This window comes from Mobula hypostoma, chromosome 10, assembly GCF_963921235.1.
Source record: "Mobula hypostoma chromosome 10, sMobHyp1.1, whole genome shotgun sequence".
In the NCBI taxonomy this organism is placed as follows: domain Eukaryota; kingdom Metazoa; phylum Chordata; class Chondrichthyes; order Myliobatiformes; family Myliobatidae; genus Mobula; species Mobula hypostoma.
In genome coordinates this window covers 33,238,643-33,260,977 of record NC_086106.1, presented here as the reverse complement: position 1 = coordinate 33,260,977, position 22,335 = coordinate 33,238,643, and the positions used below count along the sequence as shown (strand labels likewise).

At 43.7% G+C, this 22,335-nt stretch overlaps 2 protein-coding genes across 4 annotated transcripts in view; one reads left to right on the top strand and one right to left on the bottom strand.

Annotated features, from left to right (window-relative positions):
• The window catches only part of LOC134352828 (gastrula zinc finger protein XlCGF8.2DB-like), a 90,895-nt gene that overhangs the window by 44,438 nt on the left and 24,122 nt on the right, over window positions 1-22,335 (top strand). The window lies entirely within an intron of this gene.
• On the bottom strand, window positions 11,291-14,223 carry LOC134352832 (zinc finger protein 239-like). Of its 3 annotated transcripts, none has more exons than XM_063060321.1 (2): window positions 14,162-14,223; window positions 11,291-13,086 (listed from the first exon to the last, which is right to left on the bottom strand). In XM_063060321.1, the coding sequence occupies exon 2, from the start codon at window positions 12,785-12,787 to the stop codon at window positions 12,002-12,004; it is 786 nt and encodes a 261-aa protein (XP_062916391.1). In that variant the 5' UTR covers window positions 12,788-13,086; window positions 14,162-14,223; the 3' UTR covers window positions 11,291-12,001. The 3 variants fall into 3 exon arrangements, with proteins under 3 accessions (XP_062916391.1, XP_062916392.1, XP_062916393.1); XM_063060322.1 differs by lacking the exon at window positions 14,162-14,223 and adding an exon at window positions 14,022-14,155; XM_063060323.1 differs by lacking the exon at window positions 14,162-14,223 and adding an exon at window positions 13,629-13,709.

Below are 22,335 nucleotides of genomic sequence, written 5' to 3'. Positions count from 1 at the left end.
GTTGTTTCTTTTCCATCTACAGGCCAGACGTCTGACTAGTGAATACCAAATTTTTACTTAAACTCTTAAGTCTTCTTTTTCTGGAAATTGTTCATGATCTGTAATGTAGATGCAGTATGCATTTTGTAAGTAACTGATCATGAGAAAATTTTTAGTGGTACTTAAAAGCATAAAGACCATTTGTGCTAGCAACAATAAATTAATACAAGTAATTTTGGGAGTATTGGTCCACAAGTCTAGCTTCAAGAATACTCTTGCCCCTTGGAGTAAGAACAATGAAGAATTATTTGGAACAATGTTCCCATAAGATGATGTGGCAATCTCTATTGTTGAATCCTGAATTCAGAATGGTAGTTCCTGTATTATTTGTTGCAATTATTTGATGCAAATGAAGAGTGTGGCTTTGATACTGTACACATTCTCTGCCTATAGGTTCAAAGAGGAAGTGTGGAAAAACACCTCTCAACCAATACGTCTCAGTGGCAGAGTACATCAACAAATTTTAACATTATACACAACCCAGAAGATGCAGACAACCCATTTTGCCAAGAAACTCTAGCTACTACATTTGACTATCCAGATTCCACTGACTGATACACCATCTGACTTTTGATTGCCCTTTTTAAAATTAGTGAATATCTTTGCAAGGAAACTAACGTTGCTTGCTCAAGTGCATCTTGATATATCCATTGCATTCTGCACATAATTCAAACTGAGCCTGAGATGAAATGGTTTTTCCATTCCTGTGCTTGCAGGGCTCAGGCAATAAAACATCCAGGAATAACTGAGTGAATCTATGTGGAAGTAGATACATGGGATTGGAACATAGTGAGTTATCAAAATGCAGCTGGTATCTGTCTCCCTGAGACAGGGGAATGGAGTTTCTTGATTTTCTCCATTCTTGAACAAGAGGACCAAAATTGAACTATGCCTTAACCATTCGACCTGGCTGGTGGCGTAGTGGCATCAGTGCTGGACTGTGGTGTGGGAGGTCCCGAGTTCAAATCCAGCCGGCTCCCCTGCATGCTTTTTATCCGTGCTGGGTTAAGAGCTGGTGATCTCTTTGAAAAACTCATCCAGCAGAAGGCAATGGCAAACCACTGCTGTAACTTGCCTCGTATGCGATTTCCCACTACGTCAGAGCGGCGTGGGAGAAGTCGTCCGCTCACTGGAAAACTTCCGGATGCGACGTACCTTTCCTTTTATCCTTATGATAATAAGAGACCATTAGGCCCTTTGAGTCTATGCCAGCTCTCAGAGCAATCCCATTCCCCAATTATTTCTTTCCTGTCACCTGTTCTCCACAAGTATTTGTCAGTTCCCCTGTCCACCCCCAAGATTTTACCACTCACTGACATATCAGGAGCAGTAAGATCATAAGACATTGGAGCAGAATTAGGCCCTTGGGCCAATCTGCGCCATTCAATCATCTATTAATTATCCCTCTCAACCCTATTCTCCTGCCTTCTCCCCGGAACTCTTGACGCTGTTACTAACCACCTGCATTTTAAGTTTTGTAGCCTGGGAAAATACACTCAGGACAACAAATACTTTTTTTGGGTTATTAATTCCTTTATCTGTTTCAAATTTTTTAATGCAGAAAGAGGATATCAAAAATAAAAACAACAAAATGAGTTTGAAAAAGAAAACCATTCCCACTGTTACAGCCTCAGCCTAATTTTGGCCCACGCACTAGTTACGTATGCAGTATGAAAATAAAAAAAATAACAAAATATACAAAACCAATATGACAGTAGCAATTCTAAAAGACAATACAAACAATATTAGAATATTGCCAACTATCTGCCTTGTACATAACATCAAAAAAAATGCTTTTCATCTTATCTAAGATGCACACATGTGCTTAACTTCCAGACACATACAGCCTGGACCCTGAAACAAACTCTCCTCACTCATGTTACCTGAGCAGAGGTTAACACATTCACATTACTTCTTTACATTCAGATTAGGTTATGGAATGACCTAGTAATGAATTAGGTTGTGGTAAGACAGAAATAAACCTTTACAATACAATATATTGTCTAAGTGCATAAGGTTGCGATACTCAACACAAGAGGTGGATAAATCAAATGAAGATTCATTTAAGGTGGGCAAGCATGAGGAATAAAAGTTCTGCTGTTAGAATTCAATAAGACTCAAGTGAAGCAAGAAACAGGGCGTATACCAGTACTGTAAATTAGAGTGTAACAGGTAGACAGGCCACTGAAGTAAGTATTTGCATGTATTCAGTGGTTAGGGCAGTGAATATAAGGGTCAGGACATCCTGCTGCAGCCATACAAGACATTGGAAAAACCATGCTTGGAATAGTAGATCATAAGACATAGGAGTATGTCTTTTGGCTGATTTATTATCCCTCTCAACCCCATTCTCCTGCCTTCTCCCCGTAACATTTGATGACCTGAATAATCAAGAACCTGTCAACTTCCACTTTAAATGTATCCAATGACTTGGCCTCCAAAGCCAATTGTAGCAATGAATTCCACACATTCGCCTCCCTCTAGGTAAAAGAATTCCTTTTAATCTCATTAGGAGACCACTGCTATCTTCTCTCTTTTTGTCAACCTCCCTCCCTCTCTCTCTCACACAGACACCTTTATAATTCTGACACTAGTGAACCCATGCCTTTTAAATCCCCTGCATTATTTCAGTAAAGATTGTTACAGCAATCAATTTGCCACATTTTGTCATTGCTAATATTTCACATCAGATGGTATGATTCTCATAAAATAGTATCAGTCTCATTCTCATAAGATAGTGAGCCTCAGGTGAGTGTTAGTGAAACTATTGGAGAGGATACTGTGCCTCCTAGAGTTTAAAGACTGAGTTATGTAACTAATTTAATCTCTGTTCTGAAGGGATTTAGCTGTCTGTAATCACTATCTAGAGCACTGAGTTCCCCTTCCTTCCCAACCAAGGAGGAGATACTTCCAGCTAATGACACAGATTAAACATGGGTAATTATTTTAAATTGTGCATTTATTTGAGGAGTAATTCTAACATAGATCATATTTCTCCAAAGGATTTCCAAAATCAAGTATGATTCTTAAAAAAGTAGAAAACCATACCAATGAGTTGCAGATGAACGTGTTACTTGCCACAAAAAGGAGGCTCTGGGAAGAGATTCTTCTTGTGTGGACTCTGTCTGCGTCTCTAATTCCTCCCCACCCCTACTGCCTTCTAATATTTATATCTAATTCCTCCCCACCCCTACTGCCTTTTAATATTTATATTTAATTCCTCCCCACCCCTACTGCCTTCTAATATTTATATCTAATTCCTTCCCACCCCTACTGCCTTCTAATATTTATATCTAATTCCTCCCCACCCCTACTGCCTTCTAATATTTATATCTAATTCCTTCCCACCCTTACTGCCTTCTAATATTTATATCTAATTCCTCCCCACCCCTACTGCCTTCTAATATTTATATCTAATTCCTTCCCACCCCTACTGCCTTCTAATATTTATATCTAATTCCTTCCCACCCTTACTGCCTTCTAATATTTATATCTAATTCCTCCCCACCCCTACTGCCTTCTAATATTTATATCTAATTCCTCCCCACCCCTACTGCCTTTTAATATTTATATCTAATTCCTCCCCACCCCTACTGCCTTCTAATATTTATATCTAATTCCTTCCCACCCCTACTGCCTTCTAATATTTATATCTAATTCCTCCCCACCCCTACTGCCTTCTAATATTTATATCTAATTCCTTCCCACCCTTACTGCCTTCTAATATTTATATCTAATTCCTCCCCACCCCTACTGCCTTCTAATATTTATATCTAATTCCTTCCCACCCCTACTGCCTTCTAATATTTATATCTAATTCCTTCCCACCCTTACTGCCTTCTAATATTTATATCTAATTCCTCCCCACCCCTACTGCCTTCTAATATTTATATCTAATTCCTTCCCACCCTTACTGCCTTCTAATATTTATATCTAATTCCTCCCCACCCCTACTGCCTTCTAATATTTATATATTTTTTTCTGCCAGTCATCCAGTGGCAAAGAGGGTTGCATGTGGTATTTTCACACTTGTGTTGCAGCTTGTTAATAGCACAGGAGCCAGAGCCAAGGGATTATGTGATTACAATCCAAACTCATAATTTAGACAAAGGAAACTCGATGTCAGACTCATTCAAGCAGTGTTGATCTGCATCGAGTCACACAGCACAAAAGTTGGTTCCATGGTCATTCTTCTTATTCTTAAGCCCATCACCCCTACTAGGGCCTAGGCCGCTGACAGCAGCTTGCCAGGATCCCCTGAACTGGGCCAATCTTTCAAGTTTTCCCAAGTGTAGTCCATCTTCTGGTGTAACCTTCCTCTCCTAGGGGTCAGGACTTTGGAGCTTCTGTTGGTGTTTCTCTAGCACTGGGTTTTTATGGGATTGGATTGCTGGCCCTATGTCCACCCTTCTCCTTGCGCAGCTGGGCTTGGGACCATCCATGGCAGAGTTCCACTGTGGTGGGGCAGGGGAGGGGAGAGGGAGGGAGGGAACGTCGACTCAGACCATGAGGGGCCTGCGTCAGGCATTTTCATGCCTTACAAGCCACAGATTGGAAGTCTCAGTGGGGCACCACTCCTCGCACAGACACTAGAGCAATGTGTGGTTAAGTGCCTTGCTCAAGGACACAAACACTCTGCCACAGCTGAGGCTCGAACTAGCGACCTTCAGATCACTGGACGAATGCCTTAACCACTTGGCCACATGTCCATTGTGGCTATGCTGACTATCAAACACCCATCTATACTAATCCCACTTACCTTCACTTGGTCATCAGTTCCCTATGTTGGGATCACTCAAGTGCTTGTCTAAATGTTGTGAGTGTCTGTCTAGTTGTAAGTTGTCACAACAGCGCCTCTTTCATCTCAGACAGTTAAAGAAGTTTTGTGTGGCCACCCAGATTCTAAGAACTTTCTGTAGAGGCATGACTGAGAGCATCCTGACTGGCTGTGCCACTGCCGGGTATGGGAACTGTACCTCCCTCAATCGCAGGACTCTGCAGAGAGTGGTGCGGACAGCCCGGCACATCTGGAAATGTGAACTTCCCACTGTTCGGGACATTTACAAAGACAGGTGTGTAAAAAGGACCTGAAAGATCATTGGAGACCTGAGTCACCCCAACCACAAAACTGTTCCAGCTGCTACCATCCAGGAAATGGTGCAACAGCATAAAAGCCAGGACCAACAGGCTCCGGGACAGCTTCTTCCACCAGGCCATCAGAATGATTAATTCATCCTGACGCTACTCTGTTACTGTGTTATATTGACTATCCTGTTATACATATTATAAATTACTATAATTGCACATTTGAACGGAGACCTAACGTAAAAATTTTTACTCCTCATGTATTTGAAGGATGTAACAAAGTCAATTCAACTCCTCTACCTTTTCAGAAATTGCATTCCAGAATGCAGCCACCAGGTTTGTGAAAAATTTACTCAAATAAAAATTCCAGAATAAAGGAGCCTTCTATTCACAAATATCATAATCCGAACCTCCTGCTCTTAACATTAAACCGATGTCTTCTAGTTTCAGACACCTTTGTTATGCGGTAAAATCTCTGCCTTCAAGAGAAACACTGTTCAAAGACAATTGTTGCTCTGTACCCATTGCTTCCTTCTTGAACAGCAGCTCAAAGCCTAGAAAGATCATTGGAGACATTGAGAAAGCTCTTCTGAAGATTACTTGCATTTTTCTATCTTGTTCTCACTTCCATATGAGGGAGGGATAAATTGAGAAGCTTGGGATGGGAATATTGAAGCTTGCTTACTCAATGAACTAGAGGGCAAAGGTTTAAGATGAGAGGGGAAGGGTTTAATGGGAGCTTGAGGGGCCAATTATTTTACAGAAAGGGTGGTATCTATGTAGAATAAGCTGCCAGAAGTGGTTGAAGCAGGTACAAGAATAAATTTTATTATAAGAGAGTTGAGCAGGTATATGGATTGGGAAGATTGAACAGGGTCCAATCCTTGCAGGGTGTGGGAAGATTAAAGGAAGTAACCTGTGTTTAATTTATTTATTTAGAGACACAACATGGAACAAACCCTTCTGACCCTCCCCCACCCCTGAGCCATGCTGCCCAGCAACCAACTGATTTAACCCTAGCCTAATCACAGGACAATATACAATGACCAATTAACCAAACTGGTACTTCTTTTGGACTATAGTAGGAAACCCACACGCACACAGAAGAACGTACAAACTTTGTTACAGAGGGCACTGGAATTGAATTCCAAACTCCCAACGCCCCGAGCTGTAATGGCATCACACTAACTGTTACAGTACCGTGGTCCCCTAACTGGAGGAATCACAAACATTCATCAGCAGAAGATATCGCTGAGGGCATTTTGGGAGGGCACTACCCCTAAAATGATACTGTAACCAAGACCCAGATAATGTCTCTAAATCAGCGGTCTGGTTGGCCCCTTGATCTTCCTTTTGACACTTCTAACAAGTCTAACCACAGAGTTAAGGCAAAGTTAGCCCTGTGTCCACTTGGAATCCTACCAGTTGTATCTTACACTATTTAATAGCTCTTTTTTTTGTCCATCTCTTGTTGCCTACATAGCATGCCTCAATCCTACTTATTTTGCCATAATGATCTCTTATATTTCCCATAGCTCAATGATCCAGCTGATGGAGCCTCTGCCCTCCAGGAATCTGGATTCAATACTGACATCCAGTGCTGACTGCGTGGAGTTTGCACGTTTTCCTTGTGATTATGTGGGTTTCCTCCAGCTGCTGAAGGTTCCTCCAATGCCCCAAAGGTGAATGGGTCGGTAGGTTAATTTGTTATTGTAAATTGCCCCTAGTGCCTCGGTGAGTAGATTACACCATAAGATATAAGAATTAGGCCATTTGGCCCATCAAATTTGCTCCACTATTTCATCATGGCTGATCCATTTTCCTTTCCAGCCCCAATCTCCTGCCTTCTCCCTGCATCCCATCATGCCCTGACTAATCAAGAATCCATTGTTATGTGACCACTGTTTCATTTACTGTGAGTGTCACTTTAAAGCGCCTGGATGAGGCGGGACTATGACATCAGTATAACAGGCTACGATGGACCGCTGGGATTTTCAGAGTAAGAGAAGAGAGAGAGAGCGTAAGAGGAGAGAGAGAGGGGGAAGAGAGAGAGGATTTTGGCCCACAAGCTGCCGGCAGGGGCTTGTTGTACAATGGATAAAGTCTGATACTGTCCCATACCCAAAAGATTGGGTTGATTAATGGCACTCCATGCACATTGGATTTGTGACTGTCATTTCGTATAATCCGAATGTGGATTCTTGTTGGAGTATCCTATGGCGTCCACTGTTGTTAACCCTTACCTGGATTCGGGTGTGTTATGTGGTAACGACTTGGAAGAAGGGATATTCCGTGACTGTCACTTTAGAACATAGAACACAGCACATTACAGGCCCCTCGGCCCACAATGTTGTGCCGACCCTCAAGCTCTGCCTCCCATATAACCCCCCACCTTAAATTCCTCCATATACCTGTCTAGTAGTCTCTTAAACTTCACTAGTGTATCTGCCTCCACCACTGACTCAGGCAGTGCATTCGACGCACCAACCACTCTCTGAGTGAAAAACCTTCCTCTAATATCCCCCTTGAACTTCCCACCCCTTACCTTAAAGCCATGTCCTCTTGTATTGAGCAGTGGTGCCCTGGGGAAGAGGCGCTGGCTATCCACTCTATCTATTCCTCTTATTATCTTGTACACCTCTATCATGTCTCCTCTCATCCTCCTTCTCTCCAAAGAGTAAAGCCCTAGCTCCCTTAATCTCTGATCATAATGCATACTCTCTAAACCAGGCAGCATCCTGGTAAATCTCCTCTGTACCCTTTCCAATGCTTCCACATCCTTCCTATAGTGAGGCGATCAGAACTGGACACAGTACTCCAATTGTGGCCTAACTGGAGTTCTATAGAGCTGCATCATCACTTTGGGATATCTCTACGTGGATTTTGGAATGACTCGACGGATAAGATCTTCGGCAACTGCTACTTCGTTTCCCAGCGTGGAACGTGTGGAATTTCTTCGTGACCGCCTTCACTCTACATTTTAACGCGGAGTTACAAATCTCTCCCCTCATTTATTTCCGTGGATTACTGAACCTTTCTACTTTGCCATCTTAATCTTAAGACATTAAGAACTGTTCCTAAGCTTGACAGTTTGGGAGCCACACACAGGCATAACACTGTTAACTTCTGTTTATCTCGTTTAATTTTCTATATTCTGAGTAGATACTAATAAAGATAGTGGTTTTAGCATTAAAACCTGACTTAGTTTGTAATCTATTGCTGCTGGTGCATAGCACTATCAACCTTTGCCTTAAATATATGTAAAGACTTGGCCTCCACAGATGCCTGTGGCGACAGATTCACCACTCTCTGGCTAAAGAAATTCCTGCTCATCTGCATTCTAAAGGGACGTCCCTCTATTCTGGGGCTGTGTCCTCTGGTCTTAAGACTCTCTCACCATAGGAAGCATCCATTCAATTGATGCCTTTAAATGTTCGATAGGTTCCAAAGTGGTCACCTCTCATTCTTCCGAGTTCCACGGATTACAGGCCCAGAGCCATTAAATGCTCTTCATATGACAAGCCATTCAAGCCAGAATCATTTTCATAAACCTCCTTTCAACCCTCTCAGTATATCCTTACTTAGATAAGGGCATAAAACTGTGTACAATACTCCAAGTGAGGCCTCACCAGTGCTTTATAAAGTCTCAACAATACATCCTTGTTTCTATGCTCTAGTCCTCTTGAAATGAATGCTAACATCACATTTGCCTTCCTCACCACAGACTCCACTTGCAAATTAACTTTTAGGGAATCCTGCACAAGGACTCCCAAGTCTCTTTGCACCTCAGATTTCTGAAATTTCTCTCCACTTAGATAATAGTCTATTTATTTATTCTACCGAAGTGTATGACTATACGCTTCCTGACACTGTATTCCATTTGCCACTTCTTTACCCATTCTCCTAATCTGTCTAAGTTCTTCAGTGGCCTCTCTACTTCCTCAAAACTACCTACCACTCCACTTATCTTCGTATTATGCGCAAACTTTGCTATAGAGCCTTCAATTTCGTCATCCGTCATCGACATATAATGTAAAAAGTGATCCCAATACAGCCTTGTAGATTACCACTAGTCCCCGACAGTCAACCCAAAAAGGCTCCCTTTATTCCCACTCTTCACCTACTGCTAATCAGCCACTGCTTTCTGCTAGTCTCTTTCCTGTAATACGTAACGGGCTTACAGCTTGTTACTCAGCCTCACGTGTGGCACCTTGTCAAAGGCCTTCTGAAAATCCAAGTACATAACACCCACCGATTCTCCTTTGTCTATATCCTGCTTGTTACTTCTTCAAAAGAATTCCAAGATTTGTTAGGCAAGATTTTCCCTTAAGGAAACCATGCTAACTGCAGCCAATCTTATCATTTGCCTCCAAGTACTTTGAAACCACAACCTTAACTGCTTCCCAACTACGGAGATGAGACTATAATTTCCTTTCTTCTGCCTCTCTCCCTTCTTGAAGGAGTGACATTTGCAATTTTTCATCCCTCTGGAATCATGTCAGAATCAGTTGATTCTTGAAAAGTCATTACTAATGCCTCCACAATCTCTTCAGCCACTTCTTTCAGAACCCTGGGGTATATGCCATCTAGTCCAGGACACTTATCTACCTTAAGACCTTTCAGTTTCCCAGGAATCTTCTCCCTAATAATGGCAACTTCACACACTTCTGCATCCTGACACTCTTGAACTTCCAGCATACTGCTAGTGTTTTGTGCAGTGAAGACTGATGCAAAATACTTACTCAGTTCATCCATTTCTTTGTCCCTCATTACTACTCCTCCAGCATCTTTTACCAATGTTCCAATATCCACTCTCAGATCTCTTTTACACTTAACATATCTGAAAAAACTTCAATATTGTTGGCTCGCTTACCTTCATATTCCATCTTTTCCTTTTTAATTACTTTTTTAGTTGCCTTCTGGTGTTTTTTTTAATATAAAAGCTTTCTAATCCTCTAACTTCCCACTAATTTGCTCTATTATATTCCCTCTTTGGCTTTTATGTTGCTATGACTTCTCTTGTTAGCCACGGTTGTGTCATCTTGCCTTTAGAATACTTATTTCTCTTTGGGATGTAGATATTCCACACCTTCCAAATCACCTCCTGGGAATTCCAGCCATTGCTGCTCTGCCGTCCTCCTTGCAAGTGTTCTTTTCCAAACAATGCTGGACAGCTCCTCTCTCATGCAAATGTAATTTCCTTTTACTCCACATCTGACTTTAGCTTTTTCTTCTCAAATTGCAGGGTGAATTCTATCATATTATGATCACTGGTCTCTAAGGGTTCCCTTACCTTAAGCTGTCCAGTCAATTCTGGTGCATTGCACAACACCAATCCAGAATAGCTGATCCCCTAGTGGGCTCAACCAGGAGCTGCTCTGAAAAGCATCTCATAGGCATTCCAGAAATTCCCTCTCCTGTAATCTAGCACCAACCTGATTTCCCCAATCTACCTGCATATTGAAATCTCCCATGACTATTGAAATATTGCTTTTTTGGCATGCGTTTTCTATCTCCCATTGAAATTTGTAGACCATATCCTTACTACTGTTTGGGATATGCATATGACTCCCATCAGGGTCTTTTTACCCATGCAGTTCCTTAGCTCTATCCACAACGATTCATCTTTCTGACCCTACGTCACCTCTTTCTAATGATTTGATTTCATTTTTTTTACCAACAGAGCCACACCGCCCCCTCTGTCTACCTGCCTGTCCTTTCAAAACAATGTGACTCCTTGGATGTTAAGCTCCCAGCTATCCTCTTCTTTCAGCTATGATTCAGTGATGCCCACAACATCATACATGCCAATCTGTAAACTGTGGTACAAGTTCACCATGTTTATTCTGTATACTGCACGCATTCAAATATAACACCTTCAGCCCTGTATTCACCCTTTTCGATTTTGTCCACCTTTTACATTGCAACTCATCTTGTTCACTGCAAATTTGCCCTATCGTCAGCCTTTCCTTGCTAGCAGTCTCGCTACACATTGCCTCTGTTTGTAAACAAACTACCTCAGCTTCAAGACTATCAGTCCAGTTCCCATCTCCCTGCCAAATTAGTTTAAACCATCCTGAACAACTCTAGCAAGGGTATAGGTCCCTTTTGTACAGGTCTTACCTTCCCCAGAAGATATCCCAATGATCCATAAATCTGCCAGTTCTTCAGCCAGGCATTCACCTGCCAAATCACCTATTCTTACCCTCAATGACACGTGGCATGGGAAGCAATCCAGAGATGACTATCCTGGAGGTCCTGTATTTCAGCTTTCTTCCCAGATCTCCCTTTCAGCTTTCTACCCAAGGTCTCTCTTCAGGATCTCCTCACCTTTTCTATCTCTGTCTTTGGTGCCGATATTTATGAAGACCTCTGGCTGCTTCCCCTCCCTCTTTAGATGGGGTTGCAGCAAAGTAAAAATGCAATTAGTATAAACGGATGTTCGATGGTCAGCTTGGACGCGATGCACCAAAGCCCCAGTTCCATACCAGAACACTAGGACTGCCCTCAGCACTCACACTGAATTTGAAAAATGTACATTTGTTCTGTTTATAACCTTGTTAACAACAGAACTGGGTCATTTAAAGATCTTTACCTTGTTAATGAATTAAAAGCGTGACACTCAGAGGTGGATATACTCAGCTTTAATCCACTAATCATCCACCTTTCTCTTTAACAATTATTCGTGAGCTGAATTCATTTACTTACAAGTGCATGTTACCTGAGCAAAACAATGACCCTTTTTAAAATTCATTTATCTCATTGGAATGTAATTAGAAACACCGATTATATTCTTTCTCTTTCTTAAACTTAACCCTGAATCAGCAACACATTAATATCTGACATCCTAACAAAGCAAACATTTCATTCTCACAAGTCACTGGTGAATTTTCTGGTGTTTTCGCAAGGTGGATGTACGAGCGAAGCCCTTTCCACATTCAGTGCAAGTGAAAGGCTTTTCCCCAGTGTGAGTACGTTGGTGGTACATCAGATCTCTTCTGGTTTTAAAGCTCTTCTCACAGTCAGAACATTTATAAGGCCTGTTTTCATTGTGAACACGACTGTGTGAAGTGAGGTTTGTTGAGCATGTGAAGCATTTCCCACACACAGAGCAACTGAAAGGCTTCTCTTTGGTGTGAATTCGTTGGTGGATCAGAAGTTGAGATGAACTAGTGAATCCCTTTCCACAAACTGAGCAGATGAATGGTCTCTCGGTTGTGTGAAGTCGCTGGTGGCTAAGATGGTGAGATGATTTATTGAATCCTTTCCCACACAGAGAACAGACAAATGGCTTCTCTCCTGTGTGACGACGCTTGTGATCAGTGAGATGTGAAGAGCAAGTGAATCCCTTCCCACACTCAGAACAGGTGAATGGTTTCTCCCCGGTATGAACTCGTTGGTGCTCAATCAGGTTGGATGAAGACCGGAACTTCTTTCCACACTGAGAGCAACTGAATGGTTTCTCATTGGTGTGAAGCCGCTGGTGCACTACGAGGCTGACGGACTGAGCAAACCCCTTCCCACACTCTGGGCAGATGAAGGGCCTCTCCCCAGTGTGACTGCGTCGATGAATTTCCAGCTGAGAAGGCGAATTGTAACCCTTTCCACAGTCCCCACATTTCCAGGGCTTCTTCCTGCTGCAAGTATCTTTGTGTTTCTCCATGATGAATGATCAGTTCACATCACAGTGACACACACAGGGCTTTTCTCCATTCAGTGGGTAGTGTTTTCTCAGGAGTGTAAATGTTAAAACTCCTTCCCCCACGCCTGCACTAGAACACTCTTCTGTGGTCCTGAAACTTCTCCAATCACATTGATATTTAAAATGTTTTCTCAGTGGCAACATAGACATACATTTTGTCCTTCCACAATTAACACGATGATACTCAGATCCCAATGAAATTCAGAGGGGTGATGTTGCATTTGAAGCTTCACCATTTGTTAATTCTCCTCTTCCAACACCTGTAAAAACAATTTTAACATGACTAGTAACTCAAAATATGCAGGCTGAGACCATAAAAAATAGCCTGCCATATACACTAGAATTTGTCCGCCACAATTTTTAAGATCAACGTGAATGCTACATTTACCCCCAACCCAAAGTATACACTGCTATTATAACCTGCCTGCTTCCTTCTTATCCAGTCCTGATGCAAGACCTCGGCCCAAATGTTGACTGTTAATTCCTCTCCACAGATGCTGCCTAACTTGCTGAGTTCCTCCAGTATTGTGTGTGTGTTGCTCTGTTATCACAAGGACCAATCTTGACCACTTCTTGATATTTTATTGCTATGATAACCTGATTTACGGACTTTTTACAAACTGGATGGAATCATCATTTAGTTATTTATTAATCTTTTAGGATCTGGACATGGTCTGGCCTCACAGAAACCACCAGCGGTAAGCAACCTTCCAGGATTGTTGCAGTTCTACTAGGAAACGCTGGGGTTTAGTAGTGGTTGGGGTGCAGACAGAAGGGCAAGATTATTAAAGAGAAAGCTGACCAAAGATCTCAGTCCACGTAAGCAAATAGCATCAAAGAATTGTGTCCAAGCAGAGAACATTATAGCCCTTTGGCCCACGATGTTGTGCCGACCTTGTACCGTACTCTCAGAGCGTGACTGTCAATCAAATAAACGGACCAATTGGCTTCTACTCTGCTCTCTGGCTAACCGCCAAGATAGCCGCACATGCGCAGTACTGTGAGCCGGTTAACACCTCCCCCACCCCCGTTCACCTGGCAGCGGGAGCTAAACGCGCACCCCCCCCCAGTGAACAGTCCCCAGCAAATCTTTGAACGCTAATCCTAGTCCTTGCGTTTAGATCAGATGTTTCAATAACACCCACCCCACTTCATCCACAAGCTGCACTCCTTCCCGCCCCTAACATTCTCCTACCAGCTGGCTGGGCAGCATCCACTGTTTACTTTTTTTTCTCCCCACAGACGCTGTCTGGCCTTCTGAGCTCCTCCAGCATTTTATGTGTATTACTTTAATTTTCAGCACCGGCGGATTTTCTCTTATTGTGATTGTCCTACCAGTTCCGGAATCGCTACGTCGTCCGCAGGCCGCCTCAGTCGCTTTTACTGCGCATGCTCAGACCGGCGCACTGGGTTCCTGCGGCCGCTTTGGCTAATCGGTCATAGTTCCACCCGCAAAGACCTCTGGGTATATTTGGGGCCATTGGGTTGTGAAGTGTGCAATTTAGTTTGGGATGGGAAGAGTAATAAATTAATAAATTCCACAAGAAAACGGAATCACTTTAGTAAAATAGAGAACGAGTAAATGCAAATGATCTAATGTATAATTATGTAACCCTCTGTTCCTACAGTGCTTTTTGTATTGCCGCAGATTCCAGTATTTGAACTCTAGAACGTCCATGATGTATTTGTGTATGTGTTGTTACAAGAATCACCCCTTGCAATAATGGTCAGTGAGGCACAGAGAATCTGTAGTTACCGACAAGTAACTTTTATTGTTTCAACTAAAAGCACGTGGGTTCACGAACCGTCTCGTGTGCACCCTACTAGAATTCCCTGACAGTCAATGAAGAGAGAAGGATATTACCCGGGAAAGGAATCGGCGCTGGCCAGGCATTCCTCGTGGTCCCGCTCTCCACGTATCCGTGGGGTCCTCCTTATCCGTAATGGTTGATCTCTGGCTGCTGGAGAGTTATCGCCCCTGCGTATTTGGAGCTCCTGAGTCTTATACTGTTCCTCATCAGTTGAACCATTGGATCTCCACCCCATTGGCTCAAGGCCACCTGACCTACCTGGGTCAGCTTCTTAATGGTCATTGTACAGGCTACAGCCAATATTGTTTGATGGCTCTGCCCACCCCTGCCTTGTGTATTTGTGTCTTTACACCCTGACTGGTCCGCACCAGTTAAATGAGGCAACCCAGAGTCTAACGAGATTACCGATTGCAGGTCTGGCATTTTACAAAACAAGTAGCTACTGCACTGAGAATGGTCTCAGGTATATTGCTCTGATTAGATTGTCCCAGAGCAAGGATCTGTTCAGAGTCCAAGCCCTTTACATAACAAATGGCTATTTGTTTGAGAATGGTCTCAGGTTTAGCAGATCATTACCAGAAGCTTCCTGTGTCCACATTCAGTTGCTCTGATTAGATTATCTGAGAGCAAGAAACTGTTCAGAGTCCACAAAATGGGGGAAACAAATACAACTGGATCTGCTTCCCCTGTACTTGATCAGACTGCAGTTTCTCCTGGCCAACAATGCATAGGTATACATGTATAAACATATATACATGTATGTATACTGTGTGTGTGTGTGTGTGTGTGTGTGCGTATGTGTGTGGACATGTACATAATTAATATTCGTCAGGCTAGTAACTATTGCAGAAAGCTGGTCTTCATGGTATCTGTACCCTGGGTATGTATGCCCACGATACTTGAAAGCTGGAATCTGGAGCTAAAATCTACAATGCTGGGCCAAGAGCGGGTCAAGCTGTATGTGTGGAAAGAAAGGAATCATCAACATTTTAAATCGAAACATCAGGATTGAAATTGTCGATGGAGTATAAAACATGTGAGGTTGATAGGTGGACCAAATGGGAGAGAGGATGATAGGCAGATGGAACCAGCTGAGGTGAGGGTGAGGAGAAAGAGGCTGGGAGCAGTTAGGTGGTGACAGACAAGGCAACAAAAAGACACAACCTTCTAGGAGTGAGGAAGGAGGGTAAAGGTGGAGATGAAGGCTGGAAGATGTTAGGTGGAGGCAGAAGATATACGTGTGCTGGGCTTTGATAATTAAGGTAAGTCATAAGTGAAAAGTATAAGAGAGGGCTGATGGGCAGCTGGAACCACGTTGGGGAGGGTATAGGAGGCATCATGGGAAAAGTGTAGGTGCATTGTGTGTGATGTGGGAAGTATACAACTCAGCAGTAAGTAAGCCAAACTCCACTTCAGTTGAACACGGGAGTCAGGATATGGCATCAGCTACAGGTGCTTTATTGGGCAGCACTTACTCATGCAATTGAATAGAGCAAAACTGAGAGAGAACTAGAAAAATACCGTAACTACCTAATGCAGCAAACTTATAATGATTGAGTCACAGACACATTCCCAAGAAATTAAGAATGCGTAAAACTGGTCTTACATATAAAATATCCAAAAATTACACACAACACAAGTAAACAAAGTTTTAAAGTATGCGAGAAGATTAATTTCATGTAAGCATTCTTTAGATTACCAAGACCGGTCAAACACTATACTGATAATCAGGAATAAACTTGTATATAATATTAATGCAAAATATTGTTGAGATTCCATTCTCTCTTATGAATTCCAAATAATGGATTACACAAACAAAAGAAAGACAATGCAGGATTATGTATGTACTGTATATATTTCAGTATGACTGAAAATCTCTACTATAAACAAATTGGCTGCCCCCCCGCCCCACCCTGAAGTGGTCCAACAGAGTTTCAAAGTTAAAGTCTGCAGGGCTATAATTTAAAATATAGCCAATGATGTGGCTGTAACCTGTGTCTCCTCCATTTCTGAAATATCTGCACTCACCCCATCTTCCCTGCCGCTTTAACAGGGGTAGAGTACCTCTTGTCATTACCTACCACCCCATGAGCTTCTAGATTCAACACATCATTCTCCACAACTTCCACCATCTCCAAAGAAATCCTACCACTGAACATATTTTTACCTCTCCCCCTCTCTCCACCTTCTGTAGGGGTTGCTCCCTCTGTGATTTCCTCATCTGTTCATTCCTCCCGGCACTTATCCTTACAAGCAGCCAAAGTGCTACACCTGCCCATTCACCTCCATCCAAGGCCCCAAACAGTCCTTCCAGGTGAGGCAACCCTTCACCTGCATATCTGCTGGAGCTGTCTATTGTGTCTGGTGCTCCCGATGTGGCCTCCTCGACATCGGTGATACCCATCGTAAATTGAGGACTGCTTTGTCGAGTACCTCTGCTCTTTCAACTTCCCAGTGGCCAAACATTCTAATTCCAATTCCCATTCCTGTTCCGACATGTTGACCCATGGCCTCTTGTTCCAAGATGAGGCTACCCTCAGGATGGAGGAGCAACACGTTATATTCCATCTGGGTAGCCTCATGATTATCGATTTCTCCTTCTGGTTAAAAAAAATGTTTCCCTCCCCCTCCCCTCTTCTTCTGTTCCACACTCTGGCCTCTTCTTGCCTACCTATCACCTCACCTCTCCCTGGGTCCCCCCCACCCCTTCCCTTTCTCCTGTGGTCCACTCTCCTTTCCTATTGAACTCCTTCACCTCCAGCCCTTTTATCTTTCCTAAGCAATACACATAAAGTGCTGAAGGAACTCAGTGTCTATGGAAATTAATAAGCAGTCAACGTTTCTGTCTGAGATCCTTCTTCGGGACTGAGAAGGAAGGAGCAATACACCAGAGTAAACAGGTGGCTTGAGGGTAAGGAGGCTAGCTAGAAGGTGATGGGAGAAGCCAGGTTGGTTGGAAATTTCAATGGCTGGAGAAGAAGGAGTCTGAAAGGAGAATGGACCATAGGTGAAATGGGAAGTGATAGGCAGGTGAGAGTGGGGAACTGAGAAAGAAGGGAGTGGGGGAGGGGAGGTGTAGGGGGAAGGGGAATTTCTTTACCAGAAGGAGAAATCAATATTCATGCCACCAGGTTGCAGGCTACCCAGACAGATTATAAACTGTTGCACCTCCACCCTGAGGATGGCTGGCTTGCTGAGTTCCTCCAATGTTTTATATGGTGCTTTGAATTTACAGCATCTGCAGACTTTCCCACCCACCTGACTTTGCCTGTCACCTTCTAACTAGTCCCCTTCCCCTCCCTAACCTTTTTATTCTTACCCCTTCTTTTCCAGTCCTGAAGAATGGTCTCGGTCTGAAACGTCGGCTGTTAATTCATTTCTATAGATGCTGCCTGGCCTGCTGAAGTCCTGCAGCATGTTGTGTGTGTTTCAAAATAAAAGCCTGAATAGCAGGGGTGATGTGTGGATAGGAACAGTGGGAAGAGGACAAAACTGGATGAAAGAGGAATTGAGGGGTGTGTGGAAAAAATGACAAGGAGACCTAGATGCATCAGAGTTGGGTGAGTTAATTTGATGCTGGAAGTTTCAATATTGATTCCACTCGGAGCATCTAAGCAGAATATGAGATGATTTACAAATTAGTGACATAGTCTATGCTTGTTCTCACCAATGTAGAAGAATGTATCAAGAGCACAAAATGCACCAGGTGAGGTTGTAGGTGATGCATGTGAATCACTGCCTCATCTGGAAGGGCTATTTAGATTCTAGCTGTTGATGAGGAAGGAGGTGTGGGGAACAAGTTTCGCACCTCCTGCGCTTGCAGAAGAAACATTCCATGTGGCGTGGAGTTTTGGGTTGGGAGGGATGAGCAAGCAGACCAGGGAATCAAGAAGAGAATGGTTTCTGCAGAAAGCAATAAAGGGTGTGGAGCAGAAAATGTGACTGGTGGTGGGGATTGCAACTGCATTTGGTGCTCTATGTGACTTTCACGTCAGTGTCCTCAAGTGTAGACAAAGTGAGCAATTAGTGGAGCACGTGTCTGTTTGCACTGGCCACCCTCAGCTAATATACAGCACCTCACTGGCCACCCTCATCTAATATACAGCACCTCACTGGCCACCCTCATCTAATATACAGTACCTCACTGGCCCTCAGCTAATATACAGTACCTCACTGGCCACCCTCAGCTAATATACAGCACCTCACTGGCCACCCTCATCTAATATACAGCACCTCACTGGCCACCCTCATCTAATATACGGTACCTCACTGGCCCTCAGCTAATATACAGTACCTCACTGGCCACCCTCAGCTAATATACAGCACCTCACTGGCCACCCTCAGCTAATATACAGCACCTCACTGGCCACCCTCATCTAATATACAGCACCTCACTGGCCACCCTCAGCTAATATACAGCACCTCACTGGCCACCCTCAGCTAATATACAGCACCTCACTGGCCACCCTCAGCTCCACCTCACTGGCCACCCTCAGCTAATATACAGCACCTCACTGGCCACCCTCAGCTAATATACAGTACCTCACTGGCCACCCTCAGCTAATATACAGCACCTCACTGGCCACCCTCAGTTAATATACAGCACCTCACTGGCCACCCTCAGCTAATATACAGCACCTCACTGCCACCCTCATCTAATATACAGCAACTCACTGGCCACCCTCAGCTAATATACAGCAACTCACTGGCCACCCTCATCTAATATACAGCAACTCACTGGCCACCCTCAGCTAATATACAGCACCTCACTGGCCACCCTCAGCTAATATACAACACCTCACTGGCCACCCTCATCTAATATACAGTACCTCACTGGCCCTCAGCTAATATACAGTACCTGACTGGCCACCCTCAGCTAATATACAGCACCTCACTGGCCACCCTCAGCTAATATACAGCACCTCACTGGCCACCCTCAGCTAATATACAGCACCTCACTGGCCACCCTCAGCTCCACCTCACTGGCCACCCTCAGCTAATATACAGTACCTCACTGGCCACCCTCAGCTAATATACAGCACCTCACTGGCCACCCTCAGCTAATATACAGCACCTCACTGGCCACCCTCAGTTAATATACAGCACCTCACTGGCCACCCTCAGCTAATATACAGCACCTCACTGGCCACCCTCATCTAATATACAGTACCTCACTGGCCACCCTCAGCTAATATACAGCAACTCACTGGCCACCCTCATCTCATTTACAGTACCTCACTGGCCACCCTCATCTAATATACAGTACCTCACTGGCCACCCTCAGCTAATATACAGCTCCTCACTGGCCACCCTCAGCTAATACACAGCACCTCACTGGCCACCCTCAGCTAATATACAGTACCTCACTGGCCACCCTCAGCTAATATACAGTACTTCACTGGCCACCATCAGCTAATATACAGCACCTCACTGGCCACCCTCAGCTAATATACAGCACCTCACTGGCCACCCTCATCTAATATACAGTACCTCACTGGCCACCCTCATCTAATATACAGCACCTCACTGGCCACCCTCAGCTAATACACAGCACCTCACTGGCCACCCTCAGCTAATATACCTCACTGCTGCTGAAAAGACTAATTTTCCTGACACTTATACCCTGTGTAGGTATATCTATGACAATCAACTTTATCTTGAACTTGAGCTCACAGTAGCTTCTCATTTCATCTCCTTTCCTGTTCCTTCCCATGCTGTACTGTCCATCCTTGGCTTCCTCCACTGCCAGGGCTGAAGACCAACACCTCATATTCTGAACAACACACACAAAATGCCGGAGGTACTCAGCTGGCCAGGCAGCATCTGTGGAAATGAATAAACAGTCGATGTTTTGGGCCGAGTGGAAAGGAAGGGGGAAGATGCCAGAATAAAGAGGTTGGGGAAAGGAAAGGCAGTCAAGCTAGATATGGTGATATGTAAAGTCAGGAGGGTGGGAAAGGTAAAGGGCAGGAGAAGAAGGAATCTGATAGGAAAAGAGAATGGATCATAGGAGAAAGGGGATTGGTGATATGCAGGTGAGGAGAAGAGGTAAGAGGCCAGAGTGGGGAAGAGAAGAAGAGGGAAGCAACGGGGAAAAATACCAGAAGGAGAAATCAATGTTCACCCCATCAAGTTGGAGACAACCTGGATGGAATGTGAGGTGTTGCACCTTCACCCTTTGAGTGGCCTCATTGTAGCAAAAGAGGAGTCTATAGGCCAACATGTTGGAACAGGAATGGGGGAAAGGAATTTAAATGATTGGCCACCAGGAAATACCACTTTTTGCGAATGGAATGGAGGTGCTCGACAATGCAGTCCTCCAAATAATGTTGGGAATCACCAGTGTAGAGAAGTCTACATCAGGAGCAGTGGATACAATTGACAACCCCAACAGATCTGTAGGTGAAGTATTGCCGCACCTGTAAGGACCATGTGGGGCCTTGAATGGAGGTGAGCGAGGATGTGAATGGGCAGGAGTAGCATTTCTCTTGCTTGTAGCGATATGTGCCAGGAGAGAGATTAGTGGAGAGGGTCAAATGGACAAGGGAATCGTGGAAGTAGTGTTTCCTGCAGAAAGCAGAGTGTGTGGGGGCGGGGGGGGGTGGTGTAGAGGTGAAGATGAGTTTATGTAGGATCCTGTTGAAGATGGTGGACGTTGTGGAGAATGATGTGTTGGATGCAGAAGCTCATGGGGTAATAGGAGAGGACAAGAGGAACTATATCTCTGTTAAGGAGAAGGACCTCATATTATGTCCAGTGAGAGCATTGAATGTTCCAGTTTCAGGTAACCCTTATCTCTGTACTGTATTACCCTCCCATCGCCGCTTCCCCCAGATCCACTTATGTCCTCCAGCCCTCAAGCCTCTCTACCCAGTGTTTCACTCCCTCCACTCCCCCACCAGCTTCTATCTACCCTTAGAAATGACTTGGATGAAGGCGCCAAAGGTATAGTGGCTAAGTTTGCCGATGATTCAGGTTGGTGGGAATATAAATCCTGGAGAGGTTACAAAGGTGTATAAATAGCTTAAGTGAATGAAGACCTAGCAAGTAAAATATAAAGTGAAAATGTGAAATCGTCTGTGTCTGCAGGAAAAATAACAAGGCAGCATGTTACCTGAATTCTGGGGTATTTGGATATACCAGTGCATGGTTTACAAATGTCTAGTTATCAGTTGTAGCAAGTAGAACAGAGAACATGGAACATTACTGTGGGTATATTTAAGGCAGAGGTTAAAATATTCTTGATTAGTCAGGGCGTGAAGGGATATGGGGAGAAGGCAGGAGATTGGGGCTGAGATGGAAATTGATCAGCCATGATGAAATGGTGGAGCAGATTCGATGTGCCAAATGGCCTAATCCTGCTCCTGTAACTTATGGTCTTTGGAATTAGGATAGAATTAAGTTTTAAGAATTAATGTTTAAGTGCAATAAAATCAGATTTATTTTGTAGCAACTGGAATTTGGATTGCTTTATTTAAGTATGTAAGGAGCAAGTAATATTTGTGTTTGTATATTCTCTTTCATGAATTTAGGATGTCTCAATTCAGTTTTACATTAAAAAAATGCAGATGCGATAGGACCTTTTAAGAGACTGCTGGACAGGTACATGGAGCTCAGAAAAATAGAGGGCTATGGGAAACCTTAGGTAATTTCTAAGGTAAGGACATGTTTGGCACAGCTTTGTGGGTCAAAGGGCCT

What these genes read in the sequence shown, in the direction of transcription:
- LOC134352832 (XM_063060321.1), bottom strand. Translation starts at nt 12,787, where the DNA reads ATGGAGAAACACAAAGATACTTGCAGCAGGAAGAAGCCCTGGAAATGT.